Source organism: Ictidomys tridecemlineatus, chromosome 6 (genome assembly GCF_052094955.1).
Source record: "Ictidomys tridecemlineatus isolate mIctTri1 chromosome 6, mIctTri1.hap1, whole genome shotgun sequence".
NCBI lineage: Eukaryota > Metazoa > Chordata > Mammalia > Rodentia > Sciuridae > Ictidomys > Ictidomys tridecemlineatus.
This window is the reverse complement of record NC_135482.1, coordinates 72,477,249-72,503,953: the sequence shown is the minus strand read 5'-3', so window position 1 is coordinate 72,503,953 and position 26,705 is coordinate 72,477,249. Positions and strand designations below refer to the sequence as shown.

The 26,705-nt window shown below is 33.3% G+C and overlaps 1 protein-coding gene across 6 annotated transcripts in view; it reads left to right on the top strand.

Annotated features, from left to right (window-relative positions):
* Window positions 1-26,705, top strand: part of Cntn1 (contactin 1) — a 343,238-nt gene that overhangs the window by 280,087 nt on the left and 36,446 nt on the right. For all 6 annotated transcript variants that reach the window (XM_078014880.1, XM_078014877.1, XM_078014881.1 and 3 more), the window contains 7 exons: window positions 732-881; window positions 10,140-10,210; window positions 11,614-11,848; window positions 14,226-14,329; window positions 22,195-22,381; window positions 24,564-24,676; window positions 25,466-25,622. In XM_078014880.1, the coding sequence (XP_077871006.1) occupies window positions 732-881; window positions 10,140-10,210; window positions 11,614-11,848; window positions 14,226-14,329; window positions 22,195-22,381; window positions 24,564-24,676; window positions 25,466-25,622 (1,017 nt within the window). The remainder of the gene's footprint in view (window positions 1-731; window positions 882-10,139; window positions 10,211-11,613; window positions 11,849-14,225; window positions 14,330-22,194; window positions 22,382-24,563; window positions 24,677-25,465; window positions 25,623-26,705) is intronic.

Genomic DNA, 26,705 nt, shown 5'->3' with positions numbered 1-26,705 from the left:
AAAATTTCCAAATAGGTAGTGTATATGCATTTGTATGCACATGAATGTATAAGTTAATTATGAAAATCCTGTATAAATATTTTTAGAGAGCTTAAAGTAAGACATAAACCTATCTTGGTTGTATATCTTATCATATTTCAATTAAATAAGCAAGCTAAGGTCATATCCTACCCATAATTTATAATTGCCTATTAGTATTTAGTAACATGAATTCTGACTACTTTACTAGTATAATATTTATTATCACTGCCCCAGATGATCTAAGTACACAACTGTAACACCAACAAAAAAAAAGGTCATAATCATTATCCTTTTTTACCCTATTAATAAATCTTTTGCTATGTGTAGACTACACCTGTGGCAGTGCATAAACTTTTTGTGCTAGTTTTACCTTTGCCTCTGGAAATCTTTCTAGGTTTCACCTCAAGAACACTGCTTCTTGTTTCTCAAGCTATAGTTCCTGGACCAGCAGCATCAGCATGACCTGAGCATTCCTTAGAAATACAGAATTCGGTGCCCTACCTCAAACTTCTTATGTTGCATGTCTCTTTCTAGTTCATTATTTATAATAACTTCTTCTCTTACTTGAACTTCACATTCCTAGTTATCATTTTTATTTTAATTCCACATAATATGTACATTCTCTTCAAGAAAATAAAATGAAAATGAAGAGTGATATAAATAACAACTTAGGCAAATAATAATCTCCATTTAATATTTATTTTATTTAGATCCTCCAATTATTGAAGGAAATATGGAGGCAGCAAGAGCAGTGGACCTAATCCCATGGATGGAGTATGAATTTCGAGTGGTAGCTACTAACACGTTGGGTATAGGAGAGCCCAGTTTACCATCGAACAGGATTAAAACAGATGGCGCAGGTATGTACAAGAAACTAAATTCCAAAAGGTTTATAAATGTGATCTCAGTCTAATAAGTAGAGGAAAGTACTTGGAAATAAATAATGCTCTAAGGTAAGAGATTCATCAAAACATGTATGTGTGTATGTATTTCACACATGTGTGTATTCTATATCAAGGTGGCTGGCCAAAACCCCCAAACAGGAAATATTAAGTTTTGAATATTGTTGCATAATTAATGTAAGGAAAGAAGTAAATGGAAACCACTGCACAGTCTACCAGACACTATGTAAATGAAGTTGGCATTTAGAATATAGACTGTAATATACATTCTGAATTTTAACCAGGCAGATTCTGGATTAAGCAGGTTCCAGGATTTAATTTAGAAGGTTAGTGATTTTTTTTTTTTCACTTCTGAGGCATTTATAATTGAATGTCCTTGCAGATGGAGGGTGTGAGCGGAGGGCAGAGGGACAGCAGGGCATGGTGAGAATTTACTGAGGACTTCTCAGATCAGTGCCACCTGGGGAGACATAGCTTCCCCAAGACATAGCCAGGATGTGTTCTTTTAACATTAGGTATAACTCAAGTTCTCTTTTATCATAGTTCAACTTTGGCTGTTCTTCAAATTCAGGTTGGCATTTTTATGCTAATTACCAACTCCATTAAGTAGCTTTTACTGAAAGAAGCACTCTTTTCCCCTTTCCCCCTGAATTAATTAATTAAATAACTTCTTTCTTTCTTCAAATTTGTTATACATGACAGCAGAATGCATTTCAATTCATAGTACACATATAGAGCATGATTTTTCATTGTCTCTGGTTGTACACAAAGCAGAGTAACACCATTCTTGTTTTCATACATGTATTTAGGGTAATGATGTTCATCCCATTCCACCATCTTTCTTACCCCCATGCCCCCTCCCTTCTCCCCACACCCTGAATTTCTAAGCAAACTGTAATTTTGATTCTAATGATAGCTCTTCATTTATCATTCCTGTATATCAAAAGGATTTTGTTTTTGTAAGCTCTCTGAGTTTCTTTATTTTTATTTTGACTATACTCTGCTAAACTTCAGCACTTTATTTTGGGAAAAAGTTTGGGTTTTTGAGGGGGAGTGGGTACCACGGATCAACTAGGGGACACTTGACCACTGAGCCACATCCCCAGTCCAATTTTGTATTTTATTTAGAGACAGGATCTCACTGAGTTGCTTAGTGCCTTGCTTTTGCTGAGGCTGGTTTTGAACTCAAGACTCTCCTGCCTCAGCTTCCCGAGTCTCTGGGATTACAGGTGTGCTGTTGGGGAAAAGATTTTAAACAGGTAACAGACTAGAATATAATCATATAATCCTGCTGTGCTCTCTTAATACCACTTATCCATGTTTCTGGCTACCTCAGTTACATGGTATAATTTCTGAACTTCTATTTCTAATGTCTTTAGTTTTTAAAACAAACTGATTCCCAGAGATAACCATCAATAAGCTGTCTCTCCCAGTGTTATATAATTTCATCAAATTTATCTGATGAAAACGATGACCCTTAAGTGAAGAAAATAGGATTAAGATATATGGTCTTTGGGGAGTATTTTCACCTAAATTTCATTTAACCTCATGATAATATTTCCATATAGGAGAACAGTCCTTATGATTGTTAATAAGCAGTAGACTCGGGGACACTGGGTAGTTTGCCTAAGTTAATACACCTACTTGTGCGATTCAGAATTCAAATTCAGATCTGTCTGATTCCACTGATATATTGAGCTTTTCTGATAAAAGCAGTATCTCAAGCAGGATCCTAAAAATTTATTTGCTTATGTGAAGCTGTATTAGAATTGCATTAGAAGTTTGAATTTATTTAATCCTTAACTAAGATGTTAGAGATGTCCTAAGTATTATTTTTATTTATTCGTTTTAGTGTGTTCACCTAGGAAACAAAAAGTGTTCCCTCTTCTCTACCTCATAGAAATCCCTTAGGATATGGAAGTCATCTAAGTCAAAGCTGTCTGAAGCACAGTGGTACAGAGCCAGCACCCCTGTGTTTATTTTTATTATTATTATTCCCTAGAGTCACCTATGTTTGCAATGGAGGCCTGTTTGGCAGGCTGAACACAGTTGTTCTTTCTTGAAAAATACAAAGAAAGGAAAATGGGGCATGACTGGACCAGTGGTTTTGACCACATAATTTTACACTGAGAGATCATGCACTTGATTTGATTTAACAAGCATTTTCATTTTCAAAATAAAGTTGGAGAAAAATAAAGAATGATTAAATTGGTCTAAGCAAGCATTTCAGTTACAACACTGTAACATACCTACCTCAAATACAAACCTTTTTAAACAAAAATCTCATTGAATTTTATTAATTTTCTGCAATCTCTTGATTAATGTCATATAAACCAAGTCTTATCTGGACACTGTTTCTTGAAGTAAAAATGGTTCACAGACAGGAGGATGCTTTCCTTTGGCACTGAGAATAGAAGTAGACCTCCCTCTTTTTACAAATTTTATTAAAAACAATATCTTTAATATTTTTCTCAGAGAAGGATTTGTTACATAAGTTCATCATCTGGACATGATTGCCATAGGATTTGTCTTAGGCTTATTTTTAAATTCCCAAGTAGAAGTAATGAAATTAAATGTTTTTAAGAGCAACAATAAAAATACCAATGTCTCAGATTCAATTTAATTGTTTCATATCTGGGTCTATGAATATAGTTTGTATTTAATATAATGCCTAGAAGTCCCTTGCTTAATACTAGTGGTATGTACCTCTGAAGAATTTTCTACTTCAATGTTTTTCTTCTTCTTAAATTCTAAGGGAAAAAATGTTTCAAAGTAATATCAAACCCCAAATTGTGGCAACCAACTTATTTTTGGCATCATCTCTTACCTTATTTTTACTCAAATGGTATTTTATTAAGGATTTAACTTCCTCTCTAGTGTGCTTAGAAAATAAATTATTTTAAATGACATCATAGGCAAAAGAGCAAACACAACCATGAAATGATAAAGGTCTTAATCTCAGAACAAGGTGAAGCCCTGTAGTCATAGGGGATGATTCATTTACTTTGTGAAAAACTAAATCCTGTAACCTATAACACATTTATTAATCTATCATCAGAAAATGCTTTAGGAATTTTGATTAGTCAACTTTTAGGTTGCCACCATTCACATATGGGACATAGGTTGTCAGACATAATGCTTCACTCTCTGCTTAAATAAATACTTTTTTTGTTCTTTTGGTTTTTTGGTATGCTGATTGAACTCAGGGGCACTCAACCACTGAGCCACATCCCCAGCCTTGTTTTGTATTTTATTTAGAGACAGGGTCTCACTAAGTTGCTTAGTGCCTCACTTTTTGCTGAGGCTGGCTTTGAACTCGGGATCTTTCTGCCTCAGCCTTCTCAGCTGCTGGGATTACAGACTTACACCATCCTACCCAGTCTCTGCTTATATTGCTTCTCTTAATTTTCATGACAGCTTTACAAAATTATGATTATTCCTGGTCTGACATGAGGAAGATTATACCCAGCTAATGGGAGGCAGAGTTGGAATTCAAATCCAATTCTTCCAAATTCTAAATGTTTTGCTCCTAAATTCTATCTGAAGACAGTGCTCAGTACTGAAGTTCCAAGCCATTGATCCTCTATGGAATCATAGCATCATCATTTGGAAGCTCTAGGATCTGGAACACATTACTTAATCTCTTGGAACCACACAGTCTCATCTTTATATGGGAATCAATTGTCTTATGGGATTACTTTTACGATTTAAAAACACAGGATAGCAGCATTGTGGTACATAATATTTGCTCAATACATATTTATTATGCTATTAATATTAATTTTAAAATTTAATATGCTTATAAAAATATGGTCTCCTGTCTACTTTGTAATTGATCACCTCACTTGGTAACATATTTCCATTTTTAAAAGCATAACAGATCATATTATTTCATAGAATTTTTTATCATCTTAAAAGAATCATTTTATGTATTCACAAAATAAAATTCAACAGAATTTCTCTTTTTTGTTTTTCCTTTCATCTACTTTATTAAAAATGAATATACATAAAATTGGACATTTACATTTTTCATTCTTACAAAAAAGTAAAAAGACTTTCTAAATGAGAGATATTTGTCTTGTCATGTGCAATTATAACGACTCTAAGAGATGCCAGCATATGTTATGTGGGATAAAGGCTAGTTTCCATTTGATGGAAAAGTTGATCTGTGCCTCATTATGCTGACTGAAGAGAGGTGACATTATCCAATGCTGCACATGCCCTGCTCTGTCCAATTACTTAATGTCAAGATCTCAGAGCACAGTTGAGTGTATTCTTTGGATTCAGACAAGTGTATTATAAAATGGATGCTCCCAAATGAAGAATTAGAAGGCATGTTTGTAATTCATTTTAGCCCTTTTAATTTTGACTGTAAGAAAGAGATAACAAAAACATCCTTTGAAATAATGAGTCATTGTAAGATATATTCCCACAGCTAATAGCTCTGCAGGTGCAGTTGGTGAATTGATAGCCTCAAATGGTGCAATCAGGTTTATTTTGACAGCTTTGTGTTTATTTGCCAGTTCAAGCCAGTTTGAAGAGGAAAAGAGGAAAAATAACAAAACCAGAATAAACACTTTCATGTTATGTATTAAGTCTGAATTTCATGTCCAACAAAGCTAGTATTTCTTTCATTTAGCTTTTTCCATTTCTTTCTTTTTTTCTTTCTGTTATTTTTTTTTCCTTTTTTCCTTATTTAATAAAAGACAGGAATGCTGCTAAGAACATATTTTATAGCTAATAAGAAACTACTATGTGAAAGTTGTCATTAATAATTAAGTAGGTAAATCATTTTAAAAGAATCAAAGAATATAGATTGATTTTTAAGCCATCAGGAGACCCAAATTAATGTTGGCAGCTTCTCTACTTGTGAGTAGTATAACCTGGACAATTGGCTTCTTTGGGATTCATTTGCCTTTTTTGTGCTTTAAAGTGTTATGTGAGTGTCCAATTAGGTGAGATAAGTAAAAATAATTCAAAAGTTGTAGATAAGTCTGTTGTTAAACACGGATCATTTTATTCATTCAGCACTTTTATAAATTTTGGACAATTAGCACAATGAATTAAAACTAGTAGTGTGCACTTAACCTCTACCATCATAAAGAACATCTTCAGGACTTGAAGCAAATTGTATTTATATTGTTATCTTTAGTGCTTAACATAGCATATTGTCCATAGTTACTCAAAATTATTTGTAGAAGAAAAAGGGAGAAATAAGGAGGATAAGCTGGCAGTACTAACTACCAGTCATTAATAGCAGATGGTGAAAGAAATTTGTGATCAAAACAACAGTGGAATTTACATATTATGATTTAGAAGGATCTACTACCAAATATATTTTGTTTTGTTTGAAAACAAGCTTAACATCTATATTAGATGATTTTGGTTTTTTTACACACAGAAAGGTAAACTAGAAAGTAACCAATATTTTACTTTATTTAAAGAAATAATCCATTACTGGTTTGGATTTTACTTATGAATTTTATTCTGCATATAATTATTTCAATTTATAGCATTCTTTTTTGCCTATCTAACCACTATCTACAACTGACTTTTCTTATAGGATCATTGCATTGAGCAATTAATAAACTTACTCTACTTTCCTGTTATAATTTCCTATTTGAAAACAAAGCCTATAATAACAAACGAACCTCCAATCTCTGCCTGATAAGATGCTAAAACATTAATATTTTTGTGAACTATCTTGAAATTTCTTTATTTTTATCTATAATGGAAGAATATCAATATAATATAGTAGGTGCATTAGAACTGCTAGCAATCTGCTCCGCCATCAATGTAGGTTCTCATGAGTTACAAAGAACTACTTCTATTTGAATATCCAAATATTTTACAATTTGTTTCATTTTATTTTTCACTAGATAAGGAAGAGGGGTGGGAGGGAAAAAGAGGGGGCAGGGGATTAGCAAAGATGGTGGAATGTGAAGGACATCATTATACAAAGTACATATATGAAGACTTGAATTGGATGTCAACATACTTTATATACAAACAGAGATATGAAAAATTGTGGTGTATATGTGTATTAAGAATTGTAATGCAAAAAAAACCAAACAAAGTACATGTATAAAGGCATAAATTGGTGTGAACATACCTTATATACAGAGATACAAAAAATTGTGCTCTATATAGGTAATAAGAATTGTAATGCATTCCACTGCTGTTGTGTATTAAAAAAATAAAATCAATAAAAGATTTAAAAATGTAAAAAAAAATAGAAAAAAGAGTTTTTCAGAATTATATATTTAAGTGCTTAAACATAAAGACATAAAAATAGAATAAAACTAGGCGTTAAATTGTAATCTCTTAGAATAATACTTATGGAACCATTTAAAATCTCTTACTAAGATATTTGCTTTAAATCATATTGAACTTTTGATGCAACTTAAGCTGAAAATTTACATTCATGTTTAAATTTTTTGTCTAAAAGTGACTTTTCAAGTCAAGGAAATAATTAGCAACAAATAAGTAGTTAATATATTCTGAGTCAAGATCCAATCTTTATATATTCTATTTTCATAATTTTTGTTTTGTTACAAGCCAGTTTCAACACTGTTAAATAAAACATCAAAGCCCAAAGTGATATTTATATACAAATTGTTTAAGTGATGTTTATATACAAATTGTTTTATATTGAAATATAAAAGGGAGATTGGCAGTATTAGCTTCTTTTCATAGGAAAGATAATCATGGCATTGACTTGATTTTCTTTTTTAAGTTTTCTAAACCTGTGACTGTAATACAGAGGCACTCTTATAAAAAACCTCAAGGGAATCGCAGTTAGACTGAAATGATGGCAAAAGAATGTGTTAAAATATCCCACTGTTTTTACCTTTCATAGTAAAATTATAAATATTGCTTATTCATTATTAATATTTTAGCATTTTAAAAAATATTAGCTTACATTCGTTTTAATGATTTATTATTTAAAGAATGTCCAGTTTGTTTTCTGTTCAGTGTGCTGAAGCCTGGAGCTAAACAGACTTCCTTGTGCTTATGGTGATTTACTTGCCTAAAAAAGTCACCATGTGGCCAGGTCCTCCTGTGTTACCAGGGCCAACAGGAGGAAAACAAAACAAAACAGCATCTAACTGCTCCGTTCTCAGATTCAAGTTAGATGAGTAGGCTATGTGCTAACTGCATCTGTGAAAAATTCCCCAAATCTGCTAAGGCTACTGGTGAATATTTAAGGCAACATGGGGGAAATTAAGTCAATAATCTAAGTAAGATATCAAAACAAAACTACTTTTTATTACTTTTACTTCTGTACTTTTCTTCATTGTCTTGTTTTCAGCAACATGAGCCCAACAGGCAATATTTGAGGAGCAAATCAATCCTGAATTATTTGTTTGAAGCATGTTAAAAAGCACTTAAACATAAAGTGGCAATGTAAACACACTCTATCTTTCGCTCTGTTCTTATCATAAGGTTAAAAATGATTATAATGAAATGCATTAATTACATTATAAATTACAATGTAACATCCTAATATACTTGTCCCAAGGAAGGCAGTGTTTGATTCAACGAATTGTGGTATAGTTTATTATTTTAGAGGTATTTTTGCAATTATTTGCAAAAAAACCTTTACTCATTGATTATTAGACAATAACCTTTTTTGTTTTTCTATAGCATGTGGAATTTTAACTTCAGAACATGAGTTATGGAGTTAGAAGTGTTTCCAGAGTTATTTTAATATCCTAGTCTTCAATATGTGTTTTAAAGAGCTACAAACAACTTCACTTTTAACAACCCTGTGCACTGAATTTTACCTTCTGACATTCACTGTGGTAACAGTTGAATGATGAATTGAAATCACTCAGGTTTTTTTCATGAGAAAAGGAAATCATCATATAGTTTTATAAATATAAGGGAAAGCATGCATTTTGTTTCTGTGCAATAAATCTACATATTTCATCTAAGAACTTACATAGCTAACATGAGGTTTTGAGGCTTGTCTTTTTTAATCATAATTATTTGTTAGGTTTTGTACTTCAGTAAATGTTACCTTTCTAAGACGATTCTGAGGAAGATATGACCATGTCCCCTTGGGAAGGGAATTGAGAAGAAATGACAGTTCATCTCTTGGAAGGGTTAACCAATTTGGGAATAATATCTCCCACTGAGCCAACACATTTGCATGGGGAATGTATACAGCTTATGGAAACCCAGACCTCTTCCTAGGTAGCCAGTAGCTGGGGCATGCTCAAAACAGACAAAGCATCATTCATCTGCACATCTCCAGTTAGAGGCCATGTCTACACTTCTAACAAGATACAGTGTCTACCCTGAAGGGATTTCAAGGAATGAGAAAATAAAAAAAAAAAAAAGGAACCCATTGGACTTGGCAGTTAAGATCAATTTTGTGAAATAGGGATTTTAGGAATATGAAGAAGTGGAAACAGATTGAGGGTTGTTAAAAAGTGATTATGTAATGAATACAAAAGACAGTCATGTGTTCATTCTTTCACACACTTCAGTGACAGGAAAGGGTGTGATGGGTTGGGGATTAAGAGGGAAGCAGCATTACAAGAAAGTTCTTCAGAGCAGAGAGACTGCACAGTGAGAAAACTCTCCAGCAGAGATTGAGACTGAAAGATGATGTAAGAGGTTCCGGAACAGAAGGATTGGAGTCACTGATGGGGCAAGCTTCCAAAAGAGACTTAGGAATTGGAAATGAGAGCATAAGAGATAATATTAGATTTATTGCATTTTTCTTATATCCACATATTTGGGGAAACATTATCCAATGTTAATATAAATGTATGGAATCTTAATATTTATTTTGTAGAATGAAGTATAAAACTGGCAAAACAGTAAGTTGTGGGAAATTTGTAGGGTTTCAAGTGAGAGCTCTAAAATATTTTCCAATATAATATATATATTCTTAAAAAATCATTTTAAATGGAAGGACACATCACACAAAAGATGGATGAGGCCAGTTTGCTTCATTCTCCTTTGCTGAAGGAAACCGGCACATTTCCTATGGCACAGAGTCAATTTTTATCTTGGCAGTAAAACAGATTATTACAGCTACTGTGAGCCATTGTTATTATAATTGAGTGGGATCATGCAGGCAGCTTGTTTTTCCTAGTGAAAGAAAAAAATTATGTTTTCTGTGGTAAATAAGAACACTATCATCAGAAAAAAATTACATAGTCTCTGTTTTTGTTGTTTCATATGTTTGTTTGTTTGTTTCAGCACCAAATGTGGCTCCTTCAGATGTGGGAGGTGGAGGTGGAAGCAACAGAGAGCTGACAATAACATGGGCAGTAAGTATTGACTGAATTGAACATATTATAGGGTACTTCTATACTGAACTGCAAACACATTTTATTTTTTGAAATAAATTCAAAACAAAGCAGAATTCTCAATCCACAAACAAGAGTGAATTACTTCTTTTTCTTTCTCTGCCTATGCAAAAAAAGAGTCCTGAATACCAAGGGATGCAGTACCCTAGATGATTAAATATTCAACTCTCTGATTCCAGAAATATTTTAAATTCATTGTGGTCTGGTAACCCAGTTATAATTTATAACTTTTTCTCTGGACAATCTGAACTCCAAAGATTCAATTTGCAAACGTTCTATCCAAACCCATTTTTTAAATTGGAGATTGTTTCTTACTAGTGTAATCCATCATGATAGATGAGTCTTAGAAGTCATCCAGGGGACTGTTACTGAGTGATCCAAACAGTTTATTACATTTTCTTTATCCAAAGGAGAACTTCTATATCAGATATAGTATTTGTTGATTTTTGAGGTGGGAGGGAAATTGGGAGGGTGTGGGGAAAACTGTGATAGCACAGAATTACCTGAAGTAGGCATCTGGCACTTATCCAGGTAACACTCCATAAATTCATTTATACGGTCCAGATTTTTAATGTTTAACTACTGCAGATAGTTGAGGAACACAATTTAGGCTCCAAAGGATTTGAGGACCACAAGAAAAAAGACAGGTTTTAGTCTTTACATGAATTAGACTGATTTATTAAGTAAGAGCATATTCAGGTGACTTTATTCTGTCCTCTGTAGTCACATATTATGTTTGGCACTTAAATAGATTTTTAAGCAAGATTAAAAAAAAGAAACAACGAAAGAAAGGAAAAGAAAAAAAAGAAAGAAAAAGAAAAAGAAAAAACCCTGCCTTTTGCTTGTCTGAATCTCCAATTATTTATTCCCAAGTTTTACTGTCAATGTAATGTCTCAAAATGGAAATATAAAAATCAGGACATTGTACTCTTTTCCATATGGCATGGTTTTTGTAAACCCTGTGGATATCTGCTTCCCAATAAAATGAGCTTTGTGAAAAAATTTCGAATTAGAAATTCTCCTAAAATTCAAAATCAAGTTTCCAAGGATAGGGCCTGAGAATCAGTGTTCTTGAAGGCTCAAGAAAGCTTGGGAGGAATCTATTTGCATCTCAGGCAGAAGAAATTGAAAATGGGAAGGTCCAAGGCAGGAGCCCCTGAGGTGTTTGAGAAATAGCAAGGATGCCTCTGGGTCAATGAGGTCATCACATGTTGAGCATGATTTTTCTCTGGCATGTTCCCCCAGTACTAACTTATGAGCAAATACATTTTAGGGGAAAGCATGCTTCTATGTGAATATTTATTCTCATAGGATTTTTTGCACTGGTAACTGTATCACTAAAACCTATTTTAACCTCTATTTAGCCTTTATCAAGAGAATACCACTATGGTAACAATTTTGGTTACATAGTGGCATTTAAACCATTTGATGGAGAAGAATGGAAAAAAGTCACAGTTACTAATCCAGACACTGGCCGATATGTCCATAAAGATGAAACCATGAGCCCTTCCACTGCATTTCAAGTCAAAGTGAAAGCCTTCAACAACAAAGGAGATGGACCCTACAGCCTCATAGCAGTCATTAATTCAGCACAAGACGGTAGGTCAGAGGCCTTGCCAATGTGGTGAGGCAGATGGAATCTAATTCTTTGGCATTCAGTTTGCTTTCTGTCAGGTCTTACTTATGAAGATCCTTCTATAGTACTACACCTTTCACAAATTTTGAGCCAAAATAAAATGCCAGTCTCTCCACGTAAATGACAAGAGTGTTACTCATGCTTTTGTTCATCCTTTAGATCATGTTCAATGTAGTTGACTAGACTCCTGTTCCTTGCCTCTTAATTATAACGTGGTTGTCAAAATTCTCCAAAACTGGATTGGAACTTATGTTTGTGCATACTACTACATAAGACTCTAGAACATATGTATTGCTTATAAAATTGCTCAAAATTATAACACAAAATTTGTGTGACTGCAGCATTCAAGTAAGTTTTCTTTTTAATTATAATAGCATGCTGAAATTTTATTAGTGGGTATCTAAACATGATTATATAAAAGAGGAATCAGAAAATTAGTTGAAATTTTTTTCTTTTAAAGGAAAATTTTTGTCCTATAGGCAATTTAGGGAAAAAATATTGATACTGGCTCTCTGTTTTTCTAGAAACTAAATTAATTGTGCTTATAGAGGACTTTTATTGTAAATGACATACAGTTTTTAACATAGTTACCTTATTTCCTATGATTTCCTATTTAAGCTGCTAAGATTTTTAAATTTATATTCCTGTTAAAAAGTGATAAAATGTCCACATTATGTCTTCTTACTCATATGCACTGTGTAAATAATTAATGACTAATGGAGCAAATAGAGATTTTATTGACTTCTGATCTAACACATTTACCTTTAGACAATTTCCCCTTGCAAACACTCAAGTGGAAGATTTTGAAAACTAGAACTGTGTGAGGTATTCTTCTACTCTCTTAGAGGAAAAAAGGCTCCATCTAATGGTTTATCCAATTTGCATTATTGTTACTTCAAAATAAACAGAACTGTCCCTTAGAATTCAACTGAACTTCTCTAATATGATCCTCAGTCATAGACTCATTAGCTTTCATATTTGTTTAAAAATGTAATATATATTCAAATAATCTTACCAATTCTGTTATTCCATTGTATATGTAGTATCTCATAACATCATGTTGCATACTCTAAATATATATAATATGTATTCAAGAATGCACATGTGAAAGGCAGCCATATGAGTCATTTAACTCAGCTAAATACCTTGAAAGAATAAAAAGCAGAAATAATTTGTTTATAATCAAGCCATGGAAAAGTCCTGATGACAAATCTTACATTCTCTATTCCTGTACTTATTCAGCAGAAATGTGATAACTTGACTCAGTTTTAATAACTTGAAAAACATGACTACATCTCCTAGAGAAAATGAAAGTTAAAAGTATTTTACAAGTTATCTTCTCATCCAATATCATTTTTTTACTGCTGTATTTGATGCTAAAGTAAGCTTCTAGGCAAAAGGCCATGCTTGTCATCTATGGAGTCATGGCCATTTGTGTTTAATTATATTTCTTTCCTAAATATTTCATGAGTCTCATAAAACTTGCATGTGCTGAAACTTGCATAAGTTGTTAATCTTCTACTTCTAAGAAATCAATCACAGTGCTACATGTTTACCTTGATTTGGAAAGGCAACAGTGTTCATATGTAGGACATTTTTTTAACATTAAATAGGATTATGCCTTTTTAATGAAAGACAATAAAAATTGATCACCCCTGCTTAAATGTTTCCCTGGTTTCTTTGTGTAAATTTCATAATGGATGTAAATTACTTTTTCTCCCTGAACAGAGGCTTTTTGATACATATTTGACTTGATGCCCAGTTGTAAGATTAGACATATAAAAGCTTTCCTGAGCACAAGAAACAGTGGATGTCACAACTTGTTTCAAAGGATCATACATTCTTTTTTTTTTTAATTCTTAGCTTGAACATAAAAGAAGAAAGTTTTATTAATTATATTGTGGTGTATTGTTAATTATGAATAACAAGTAGGAGAAAACTCATTATAATGAATAATTTGTATAGTAAATACTGAAAGTTCTTTTGGTAAGGTAGAATAGATAAATATAGTTTTAATTTACATAAGGAGGCCTTCTTAAAAATATCAATTGGGTGAAATAAAAACAAATTAATGTATTTCTTGTTCAAATGTATCCTGGAAATCCACAAAGCTCTCTATAATTTGTAAAAGTACATGAATAATTGTATGTCTACATTATCACTCATGTGTAAGAAAATGTGTGTACATAGTAATAATAAACATAATAAAAATAAAGGAAGATATAGTAAAACTAATTTATTTTTCAAATGTGATAGTTCTAATTCATTCATATAGCAAACAGTTTTATTCAAATCTCTTTATGTAAGTATCTAAAATGTAATGTTCTCATCAAATTTCAGCTCCCAGTGAAGCCCCCACAGAAGTAGGTGTAAAAGTCTTATCATCTTCTGAGATCTCAGTACATTGGAAGCATGTATTAGAAAAAATAGTGGAAAGTTATCAGGTGAGCTCAATTTTTGTCAAACATTGCATTTATTCATAAACATATGAGCATACACTTAAATAATTGCATGTTATGATGTCCTGGGTCCCATTAATTGGTAGAGCAACTTACATTATATTTTGGGTATTTAGTGTTTTGGGCGCTTATAAGCTAATTGTCAAGAGTAAACTAGGTAATACCCTGAGATGATTATTACACATTATGTATATGTATTAAATTACCACACTGTACCACATAAAGATGTACAAATATTAAAATATTATGTATCAATAAAAAGTAAAAGAAAAGAGTAAGACAGTGTTCCTAACTGGCTAATCCAGAAGGGATATAGAGACCTATGTGCTAGCAAACCACTGGCTGAAACAAAACCTAAAGTAATAACACTCATGGTTAGCCAAGGTATTTTAAAACAAACATTCTCATAAAATGCTGGTGAATATCAAGTTTTTTTGGAAAGCATTTTAGTAATTTATATCAGCCTCCTCAACATGGTCATCTTATTTCACTTAAGCAGTTCCACGTCTAAAAGTTCCTTTAAAAGATACCATTATAAATTTACCAGATATGTGTCTTACAATGTTATCTATGATGGCAGGGAATTGCCAACAATCAAAATGTCCCAAAGAAATTCATGAAGCCAGGCTTAGAGAACTGGTAGGAATTAGCCAGGTAGGAAGGGGAAGGTTTGTCTTCATAAGGGAGTGAAAACTGGAAATGGGAAACTAGAAAGGTAGTTGGGGTCTTCAACACAAAGCTAAAACAATTCAGGCTCAGTTACGTCGGAAAAGTGAACAAAAGGATTGGCATCACCTGCCTTCACAGATGAGCGAATAAATACTAGATTCCAAAAAGATTCGACATGTTTCCTCTGTTGTTCTTAACAAGCAGTGGCAGGGCAGTGTCTAGAACTCAGATTTTCTGACTTAAGGTTAGGGCTTGATGCCATACCACAGATCTCCTTTTGTTTTGCCCAGTGAGTAGAAAGGACTGCTATTCTGGAGGTGCTCACCAGCTAGCTTATCCTCTCAATTCTTGTGCTCTGCTTTTCCATCTGTGAATAGAATATCAGATTCATAAGGGCAGGCTTTTATATATTCTGTTCTCAGTGCTGAGAATAATGCTGTGCACATATCAGACACTAAATAGATGTTCATTGAGTACTGATAGGAATAATGAGGTATGATTGAATACAATGTTAACCTTTGGCTCTCTGAAGATCATGTTTCTGTAATGCAGACACATAAGCAACCCAAACCTTTAAGCAGAAACACCCAGACTAATAGGAATTGCTTTTCTGTTGTTGTTGTTTTGTTTTGACACCATGGTTCATCATTTGGCTAGATTTCAAAGCACCTTCAGGTAATTTTTACAAGGGTTCAACTGAAATTATAATAAAGATAGCAGATAAGAGGGGACTAGGAATGAAAGGAGCAGACAGACTGGGGAATACACAGTTCTCATGATTTACTAACTCGACAATTATACATAGTACAAAAGGAGAGAGAGAGTGAGGTAGAGGGAGAAAGAAAGAGAGAGAGGTTGAGAGGGAAAGAGAGAGAGAGAGAGAGAGAGAGAGAGAGAGAGAGAGAGAAATTTTGTAGATGTCACAAATCCTCATAATAAGTAAATCCAAGATATCACTGGGAGAAGGCATCAATGATTGGTGCTTAAAACATCCGATTTTATACCGCAGGATTTTTTCATTCTTTATATTATTTATTTTTAACAAATGAAAAATTTAATGAGAATGAAATTTAATATATAATCCATCTCATTGAGATAAAGTGTTAAATATATATTTTACTTTATTAAAGGATACCCTATAGAATTATATACTATCTTTCCCTATTCCAGTAATTCTATATTGACTATGTTATTATTTTCAACATAGAGGATACAAAAGAAATATAAAGTAAGAAACCATATATTGATACCAATAATTCAGACAATAATCAGAATATAAGCTTTGGGAAGTAACCCTGGATTAAAGATTCTCAAATAATAGAAAATCAGATTTTCTGAAATGGGAATTTCAAAAAAAAAAAAAAAAAGTGTGTGCCATGGGGAATTTGGTTTCATAGACTTCTGACATTTTGCAGCACCACATCAAGTAGAAAGTTATGAGCTTTGTTGCTGACCAGACACAGGCTTACATTACAGCTCTGTTACTTAGGAATTTAGTGGGAGATTTATTTGAACTTCCTTAGTTTCCTCACCTATAAATTTGAGAGAGTCACCATTGCCTCATAAGATTGTTGCTTGGAGGAAATGAATAATCCACATTTAAGAGTTTTCCTGTTCTTTGCCATTGGGTATTCTGAAAATGACTATGGCAATGATGAGATGATTGGGATGATATTGAAAAAGACAGCACCTGTTAAGTCCTTGTATGCTGAACCTCAGCTCATTGTATTGAATCTACACAACCTTAGGGGACAGCCGCTTTTGTTTTCTCCATTTTAAAGATGAGGGTCTCGAGTCTTCCAAACATTTATAATAATTGTCTTGAATCTCCAGAGAATAGAAGATTTAAAACGCTAGAAGTAAATTGTTCAATTATTGTTTCTATTCAGTCTTGAAACCCTTTTAAGCCTTTCACACAGAACCTCGAATATCAAAGATAAGCACAGATCTTAAAAGAGAAAAATCAGTATCATTTATTTCTCCCATGAGAAATGTCCCATGAATATATGGGGAGAAATTTTTACTGACTCTAATATGGCTATTATTTCTATTTTAAAAATAGGAAAGAAGCCAGTAGTTTTGAAAGATAGATGATCAGGAAAATCAATACCCCCACTGCACTTTCTATGAAAACCTATGATGGATCTAAGTTACAAATATACATATGCAAAAAGCAACATGTTAAAATACCAAATAAAACATTATGTTGAGAAAGTTGAGTCCTGGTGATCAACCGCATCTCAAGGCTGAGATTTCAATGAGCACTGCAGGCAATTGGGTCCAAAATTAGTCTTTTCTTTGTGGTTTTAAAGTGTGTCTCAGTAGAAAGTTGAAAGGTCACACATGGTTTTTTGGGGGAGGGGCAGTCAGGTTAAAAAGTTCCCCATTTCCAATTTAATTACCCAGTGAGTTTTTCTATAGAATAGGTGAGCTAGAAAACCACAAAAATTCCTTCTCAAAGTCATTTCAGTAACTTTGGTCTCCTTCCCAGAAATCCACAAAAGCCTTAATTTACTCACTCAGCAGGTAAAATATTCACTTAATTATAAAATATAAATATAAATTTTGAAAATAAGCAAAAATAGGCTATCGGAAATAATGAATGCAAAAACTCTTGGTAGCTGAATTGGAGATTAATGCAGATAATTGATTGTGCAATCATCATAAAAGATTAACGGTCCCAAATATTCTTCTAAAGTGTTCTTACTGGTTAAGTTGTTATGAGTGAGCAAAAAATGATGTTTAGGAAGTGCTTCATGTTCTTATTTTGGAGAAGGCGTCTGTCTTAGTCTGTATCTCCCCTAAGCAAAACTTCACAAAGGTGTAGAAGAAGGGGACTTTTTATTATTGTTATTTATTTATTTTACATAAGATGCAACGGAGCAGACGGGAGGGAAAGGCAAAGAAAACAGGACAGGAGAGAACTTAAAAACAAAGGACCTTTATCTTGTTGGCAGCCACTGTGGACAGCATTGAGATCTTTAAGAAACTTCACAAATGTGGCTCAGGACTGCCCTGCCTGAGATGAAAGGGGAAGCACTGAGGCACCCTTTTCCCCTGGGTTAAGGTGGAGCCATAGGCATTGTCTCCTCTTTCTGTGGGGCCTACTGAGCTTCGCCTTGAGGTGCAGGTTGACCCTCGGCAGGGAGTGTGATGTTGGGAGCTCTGAGGAGATGCAGTGTTGTCCTGTGTTTGTGGAAAGCTGCTTGAAACCCGCTCAGCTCTGTTTGATCTCTGTACCAGTGGCTGAAATGAAAGGGAACTTTGAGTAGTTCCCAAGTGGTATGCAAATAGATTTTGAAAGATTTATATCATTGCCATTCATAGTCATAAACTGTGCTAATACTTGATCTGGGACCTGGATAATTTAAAGTCATCATATCTCTTTAGAGATTTAGTCCTTTTTTGTTACTCTTATTTTTCCACTTAAATACCATCTGTAGATTTTTTTTTTTTTTTAGTAAAAAGATACCAATTCTTATATTAAGTAGAGGAATATTCACATGTCAGCGATTACTTTTGGATAGATAAAATTTGCAATTTAAAGGAGGGTACTTGGAAATTGATATGAAAGTTTACAGAATTAGCAAATAATAAAATGATACAAAGCTAGTTTTTGGAAATGCTAAATATCTTCAAGCACTTCATAACTGGTAGCATGTATTATTTTATTCTGATCCTCTTTGAAGTAAATGAGGTTAAAGGGCTGCTTTTCTTACAAATTTCTCATTTTTTTCTGGGAAGGGATATAATTGTTGCTTTTTTGAGTGAGCACAAAATGATGTTTAGGAAGTGCTTCATGTTCTTATTTTGGAGAAGGCATCTGTCTTAGTCTGTATCTCCCCTAAGTAAAGCTTCACAAAGGTGTAGGAGAACTTCACAAAGGTGTAGAAGGGATATAATTGTTGCTTTTGTAACACGATTGTCACTATTTTGTGACACTATTGTAGCTCATAAATTTATTATAATTATTCATTGTTAAAAATGGGAGTTAGTTTTTTTCTGAGGCTTTTTTTCCCGCTTCTTAATACTTTTATGAAGAGTACATTTTCTTGAAACAAAATTAAACACTGATCTATCAATGATTTTAATAATTATATATGAACTTAAGCACTTTTATTCCTTGCTTAACATTTAAATAAGAAATATGAAGGAGAACACATTTCTTTGGTTCTCTACTGCATGATCAGCATTTAGTACATTATCTGGTACAAACTGGGAATCTAATGAATATTTGTTCAATGAATGAGTAAGTACCACAGGTAAAACAAAGTATTACATACACTTTTTAGATCTCAATTTTAGCATATAATGTGTTCAAAAATAATACACCTCCCATCACTAAGCTTATAATCTATACGAGCAGAGAGACAAGTAATGAGGCAATTCTATAATGGTTTAATATGCTATTATGAGTGAGCACTAGACACTGAGTATGGTGAGGCTTTTAACAACATGTAGATAAGTGTTAAATGCCATGCATTAAATAGAAATAAATATACAACTCAGACAGAATCACATGTTTTCTCTCATATGTGAAATCTAGAAAAAAATAGACAACAAGAATATAGAAGGGAGGCTTAGTGATGAGGAGGGGAATTGGGGGAGATGAGAGGGGTGGTGGAGGGTGGGTAGTGGTGGGATAGCAATAATCAAAATATGTTTTATGCATGTATGAATATGACACCCAATGTATGTAATACATTAAAATGTATTAATAAATATTTAAAAAATTAAATACAACTTTTGTTACTCCAGCAAATGAAAATGAAATTTAAGGTCAACTATCAAAAAAGTGTAGACCTGCTTTGTTTATTTTCTTCCTTGCTTTTCAAATAATGATAATGTAACCTCCCATTAATTCATATAGAGTCTCTTTTGGTCTCCCTACTGATTAGCCAAGAGCATTACATTTGTTCTATTTTATGGTTCAGGTTGTAGACCCCTCCCACTTCCTGCCAAACAAATTTTCACACAAATTATTGTTGTTTCTTCACCACAATGAAAAACTCAGCATGAAGATCAAGATGCAAGAGACCAAACTTATCATCTACTTGGAAATTCATTCCAATTTCATAGTCAGCATCTAGTTCAGACAGAAATCATAATGCCATGTTTTACACATATCCATCCACTTCTATTTATTTTAGAATTATTTGAAAACATAAGTCATAAGTATGTTCTTATATACTTAAGAAGAGGCTGATTATGCAAACAAATCATTCTGAGTCAGGTCTTTCATTTGTAAAGGTTGAGTGTACATGTGAAAATGCTATGTAACTGTCATATTTGGAAACTAGGAAATAAGGAAGTACTACTTGGCACACTCGGTGATTCTTTCTGCTCCCAAGTTACAAGGGAATAGCTAAGTCACTGCTTCAATTGGCCATGAGTTTCAGTGGAGACTGTTATTACACAGATTCTTGCCAGAGTCAGAGGAATAAAGGAATTGGTCATTCAGGATAAGTTACAAAGAATACATTAAGAAAGGTTTTTATTTTTCCTTTTGTTGTGCCAAATGTATCATGAAATTTGAATAAGATGACTCATTTTAGTATAAAACATGGAAACTGCCTTCATTATAGTCACCTGGTTCAAAAACTTCTCCTCTTTAAACTGGGTTCTTCTAAAGGAAAGATGTTTTAAAATGTGGTATGCATCTCAGTCAATAAGCACATTTATAAAAATTCAGGAATCACGGAGGCCTCCATTGTAATTGCTGTAAGATGGGGTAAATTCGACCATCAGATGTTTGTTGAGAAGACAGTGTGTGTGGATGATCCTAATGCAGTGCCTGGCATTTCCTTAGAACCTAAATGTTCATTTTATTTCTCTTCTGCTTAGTAAGGAATAGACCTTATGTATTGTCTGTCTTAACCACTCACTTAGATCGAGGCCTTTTGCTTCTGATCAGATGAGTGTTCTTAGAGCCTGAGAAACCCAGGCCTCCACCAGAAGACTCTTGTCCTATCTAGAAGACCAGGAAGTTTCTGCCAGCTAACAGCTGCTTTCCCAACCTCTGTGTACCTTTCTCAGTCTGAGAATTTCCTTCTGGTCTGATGATGAAAATGTCAAGGAGTGTCTGTTACAGTCATTAGAAAATATACTATTGTACCAGAAAAGTTTAGCATTAGTAAACAAAATAAAAACATTGCAGAGGAATAAATAAACAGTAATCTTATTCAGAAATGTGCTTGTTCTATGTATAAAGCTTATTTGGGGATCTTGCATCTTGAATTTGGATCATCCTGTTCCATTTTATATGATTTCATATGTATTTATGTGAATGAAAAGTTCAGGATTATTTTAATGTTAGATAATTTTTATCTAGGATTTTGAACTAATTGTGAAATTAAAATCTCATAATTTTATAAATGGGAATCTATACTATATAAAATACCAACATATTTATAAACAACTATTTTTAACTTAAACTTTAGGTTTAATTATATAGATTACTGTGCCCTCTCCCCCCAAAAGCCTATATTTGAAGAATCTAAATTATAATTTATAAATTTTCTTAAACTAAGAGACAGGAAGACTATAATCCTTTGGCAGAAGTCATTATTTCTAATCATAACATGGACACATTTTAAAAATTAAGTTTATAAAGTTTATCAAGTTATCTGGTATATTTCTTTATGATTCATGTATAAAGATTGGAAGGAAACAATTTTACATGCAAACTTTGAAAGAAACTACAAGAAAGTTTACTTGGGCATATTCTAGGCCACATATTGACTGCTTTTGTCAAACAAGGTTGTACTCCTGTCAAATTGCTTTATCAGTGACTCATAACAAGTCTGAAACCACATAACAGAAATAAAGCAGGAAATAAATGATAAAAAATTATTGTGGCAATTATTTCCAAGGAGATCACTTTTATAGATTGAAGATAAGTCATATGTGTTGTGATCTGGTTTCTCTACGTCTCATTTTGGTCAGTGTAAAAACTTCTTCAACCAATGAAGTGAGGCTTTGATTTGCTCCTGATGCTTTCATCAGAACTGCATATGTACCTTGCCATTTTCTAAGACTGACAGAAAGGTAAGACTGTAATGTAACACTTGAGAATATGATGCTCAACCAACATCAGTGTAACAGAACCAATGGAAAAGAACTTCTCACAATTGAAGAATCTGGGTTATGGTAAAAATATTACTACTCTTCAATGTTTGCAGATTCGGTATTGGGCCGCCCATGACAAAGAAGCAGCTGCACACCGAGTTCAGGTCACCAGTCAAGAGTACTCAGCCAGACTGGAGAATCTTCTGCCTGACACTCAGTACTTTGTGGAGGTTGGAGCCTGCAACAGTGCAGGGTGTGGCCCTCCAAGTGACGTGATTGAGACCTTCACCAGGAAAGCACGTGAGTGTCTTTTTTAGCCTTTTCAAAAACTCTCACTGGATTCAGCCATAAAATAGGGACATTTGAAGGAACTTTCCTATCTTATTGTGGGAGAAAGTTTGATTTCCAGTGATATCTTTTACAATAACACATGATTTCATTTAAAGCATTATTAGTTGTGGATATTGAAGAAAATGTGAAGGATGTCTTCATACATTTAAGGTTCCATTAAAGCAATAAAATTAAACAGCTTCCCTTTGTAAAGACTACTTCAAGTTTTGTACCATTAGGTTAGTAATTTGTTTGCATTCTGTATTTATTAATTTAAAATTTTTTAGAGAAATGTATTCAAAGCATCAGAAAATTAAAATTCTGCTCATTTTTCTATGCTTGATATATAAACCATCACTACACAAAGCAAATACAAGTTAAATCTCAGTAGCATTTCTTTTACTCTCATATTACTGTATGTTTCCATTGTTCATATATCAAGACCACCTAATCTCCTCAGGGTTTCTAGTCATTCCAGTCTCTTCAGATTTACCCTGATATCTCTCTTCCTGAATCCAGGTTGAATATATGAAAAAGAAGAATTCACACACAGGACTCTAGGGACTTTTGCAAGAATGCCTAGGTTTGGTTAGTACTAGGGTTTGAAAATTTATAAAATGCTCTTGGAGACAGAGAAGCTCCTAATGAGACTATGGAATATAGTGGTAAGAGACAGACTTTGGTGTCAAACGTGGGTTTAAGATATAGTCTGCCTCTTAGCAAATGTGTGATAAAAGAAAAATTGTCTGACCTCCTTAAACCTCAGTTTTATAAATTGCAAAAGAAGCACACATTCCTTTGTTGTTGTTTCCATTAATTCATTCATCAGAAATATACTATGTACCCAGCACTGTTCTAAGTGGTAAGAATACAGAAGAGACTAACTAAGCCAGACCTTGAAGGAAACAGACAAACAATCAAACAAAATCTCTGATAAATTTTTAATTTTTTTTAGCTGAAGAAAGACCAATAGAGCCAGGGCATAGGTTATGAAGTGAGGAAAAGGAAGTGCCCTAGGGTCAAACTATGGAGGATCTTACAGACCACAGGAAGAAGTTTGGGTTCTATGTGTTGTATGAATACATTGCAAGATTTTAAGGCAGAGAGTAATTAAAAAAATATCATTCTGGTTTTTGGGTAGAAAATGATTAGTGTTAAGAGAAAACAGAAAAGCCAATCAGAAGGCCATATCAATAGTTGAGGAGGATTGTGGTTGGCTAGCATGGAGTGGTAACGAGGACAGAAGTAGTATGTTCTCTGTAGGTAGAGTTGACTTTTTCCTGTAAATTTGCGTTGCCGTGGGTGAGATAGCTGGTCTGAATAAATTTTTGCCTTACAAATTGGGAATTTGGTTGTGTCATTCAAAAAAAAAAAAAAAAAAGAATAGGAATGACTTTCAAGAGGCAGGTTTGGAGGTACACAACAAGTGTTCCATCTTGGTTACATTACACTCAAGAAGTCTTCCAGATGTTCAAGTAGAGATAGGCATTTGGGCACATCTGTCTAGAAGTCCAAGAGAGAAAAGAGGGCTATAATTAGAATTGTATTTAAAACCATTGACTTGATTTTGGTACTTTGGAAAGATTTAGACACAGAGGAGAGAAGGATGTGTAGGATCAAGTTGTAAGTAATGACATCATTTAGAAGTTGAACAGAAGACCTCAATCTAGGTCATGAAAATTAATGAGAAAGAATTCTGACCAAGGTAGAAAGAATATCAAGGGAAGATACCATGCATTTAAGAAAAGAACAAGAGATTCAAGAAAAAGAAAAGTGGTACAGCTCTGTGAACTATTCCAAGGATGTTAAGTTTGAAAAGAATAGGACAGCGACATTAGATTTGGCCTACTTGAGGTGACTGGTGACCTTGAAAATTGCAGTTGCAAAAAAGTGGTGGAGAAAGAAACTCAAGTGGAGTGTGAGAGAAAAGAATACAACATAGTTATATTCTCTACTTTACACTAAAAGAAATCATGGCTATCAAGTGCTTAGCCTAGTGTCTTTCTGGCACTATAGGAAGCACTTTTCCAAATTGGGTGGTGGTGGTGTTGTCATCATTGCTATCATCAGTAGTATACTTCCTGATGCAATGAGATTGCAGACCTGAGTTTGGATATGGTGACCACTGATTACCTATTGCTGCTTTCCACAGCTCCTAGCCAGCCACCAAGAATCATCAGTTCAGTAAGGTCTGGTTCACGCTACATAATCACCTGGGATCATGTTGTTGCTCTATCAAATGAATCTACAGTGACGGGATATAAGGTATGCAAGAGTACTAAAATGTTCCTCATATAGGTTTCATTCTTACAGATGTTTATTGATGTGTGTAATTTTTGCCATTTCAGTGAATTCCATTCAGCTTTCTTATTTTACCTGTATAGCAACATTAGATGGCATAGTCTGAAATTTTTTGAAATGAGAAAACATCTTCAAGGAATTTTAAGGAAATGCTATGTTAAGTGATCAAGATACATAAAATAACTGTTTTTTAAAGAATATAATTGCTAGAATAATTATAGCTTGATGAGGAAAGACATAATGAATTCAGTTTTGTTTGACAATGTTTATTTTAGTGTTGCTAAACACACAGCAAAGTAAAAGAGAAAAGATTGTTACTATATATTCTCTATATCACATGCTATCATATATTTCACATTTATCAGAGACTAAATTTTAGGAATAGTATGAAAAAAAGTTAAAGTAAGAGAGAGTATGTTTAGACTATTTCAATATATTGAAAGAACTTTCATTTTATGTTTTTTCCCTTAAAAAGACATATAATTCCGATCTCTTTGTTTTCTATTATATCAAAAAATAAAATTCAGATTCTGATGGCAAACCTCTTGTAAAATCTTCCCCCAGAAGCAGAAATCAAGTTCTGTGAATTGAAAATAACATTAAATTTTTCCAGGTGTGAAAGTGCTAATGTATTTTGTTTGTTTGTTTGTTTTTAATAAATGCAAGGGTAAGTACTTTCATTCCGATTTTAGTATTAGGGAATTTGCTAATTAGTTTGAATTTATTAATAGGAATGTCTTTGGACTTTATCAGGTACTCTATAGACCTGATGGACAGCATGATGGCAAGCTGTATTCAACTCATAAACACTCCATAGAGGTTCCCATTCCCAGAGATGGAGAGTATGTTGTAGAGGTTCGAGCACACAGTGATGGGGGAGATGGAGTGGTGTCTCAAGTCAAAATTTCAGGTAAGCCAGTCATTTCAGTTAAATACTTGTAAGTTTCTATGCCATATGGCTTCCCAAGAGTAAAGGTAGAACTGATATTCATACCACTATCAACATGTCCCTAAGTAGCTTTGAATTATCAAAGAAACCTGAAACTTGATATTTTTTTCCTTATGTGTCACAAAAGTAAAGTTACAACATACAATGAGCTTGTTGATTATTATCTAGATGTCAAAGCATAGTTAAAAACTTTCAGTTATAGAATGAACAAATTCTGGGGATCTAACATATACCACAGATGGTTATAGATGTATTAATTTGATTGTGATAATTACTATATACTAGGTATGTGAATGCAATCATGTTTTCCTTTTTCTTTTTCTTTTTAGTTGTAGATGGACACAATACTTTTTTTTTACTTATTATTTTTATGTGGTGCTGAGGATGGAACCCAGTGCCTCACTCATGCTCCGTGAACATTCTACCACTGTGCCACAACCCCAGCCACTACAATTATATTTCGTACCTTACATAGATTCTATTTGTGATTTCAAACCAAATATTTTAAAATATAAGATATTAAAATGGTTAAATTCTAGACCATAATTTAATAAGATCCAAACTTCTCTCATATCAAAAGGAAATCTAAAGAATGATTTTTAATTCTCTACACAACTCCTTTTTCTTGTCTGCCCATGTTGATATGATAATAAAACAGATCCTGTACCTTGATCTCTGTTTCCTTTTGTGTTAGCCTATTTTTTTCTGCAAACTCTTTTTCTCACATCATTGGTTAATTTTGAATATATATTTGAGACAGAGGGTTTTTTTTCTCTTTTTTGATCGCACTCTTATGATTTGTTTAATAGTTGAGACTTTTTTATCTTCATGGTTTCATTGAACTGAATTAAAACTAATGTTAATTTGAGAATTTTATGAGAGAATATGAAATACTAGATAATGCTAAATCAGACAGGAATAACTGGATTATAAGAGTAGTGATGTATTAAACCAATAACACATCCTTAACACAATATCAGACAATTCAATAATTTAAGTACTATCTTCCTATTTGCTACATTTTCATGCAATTTACCATAACAC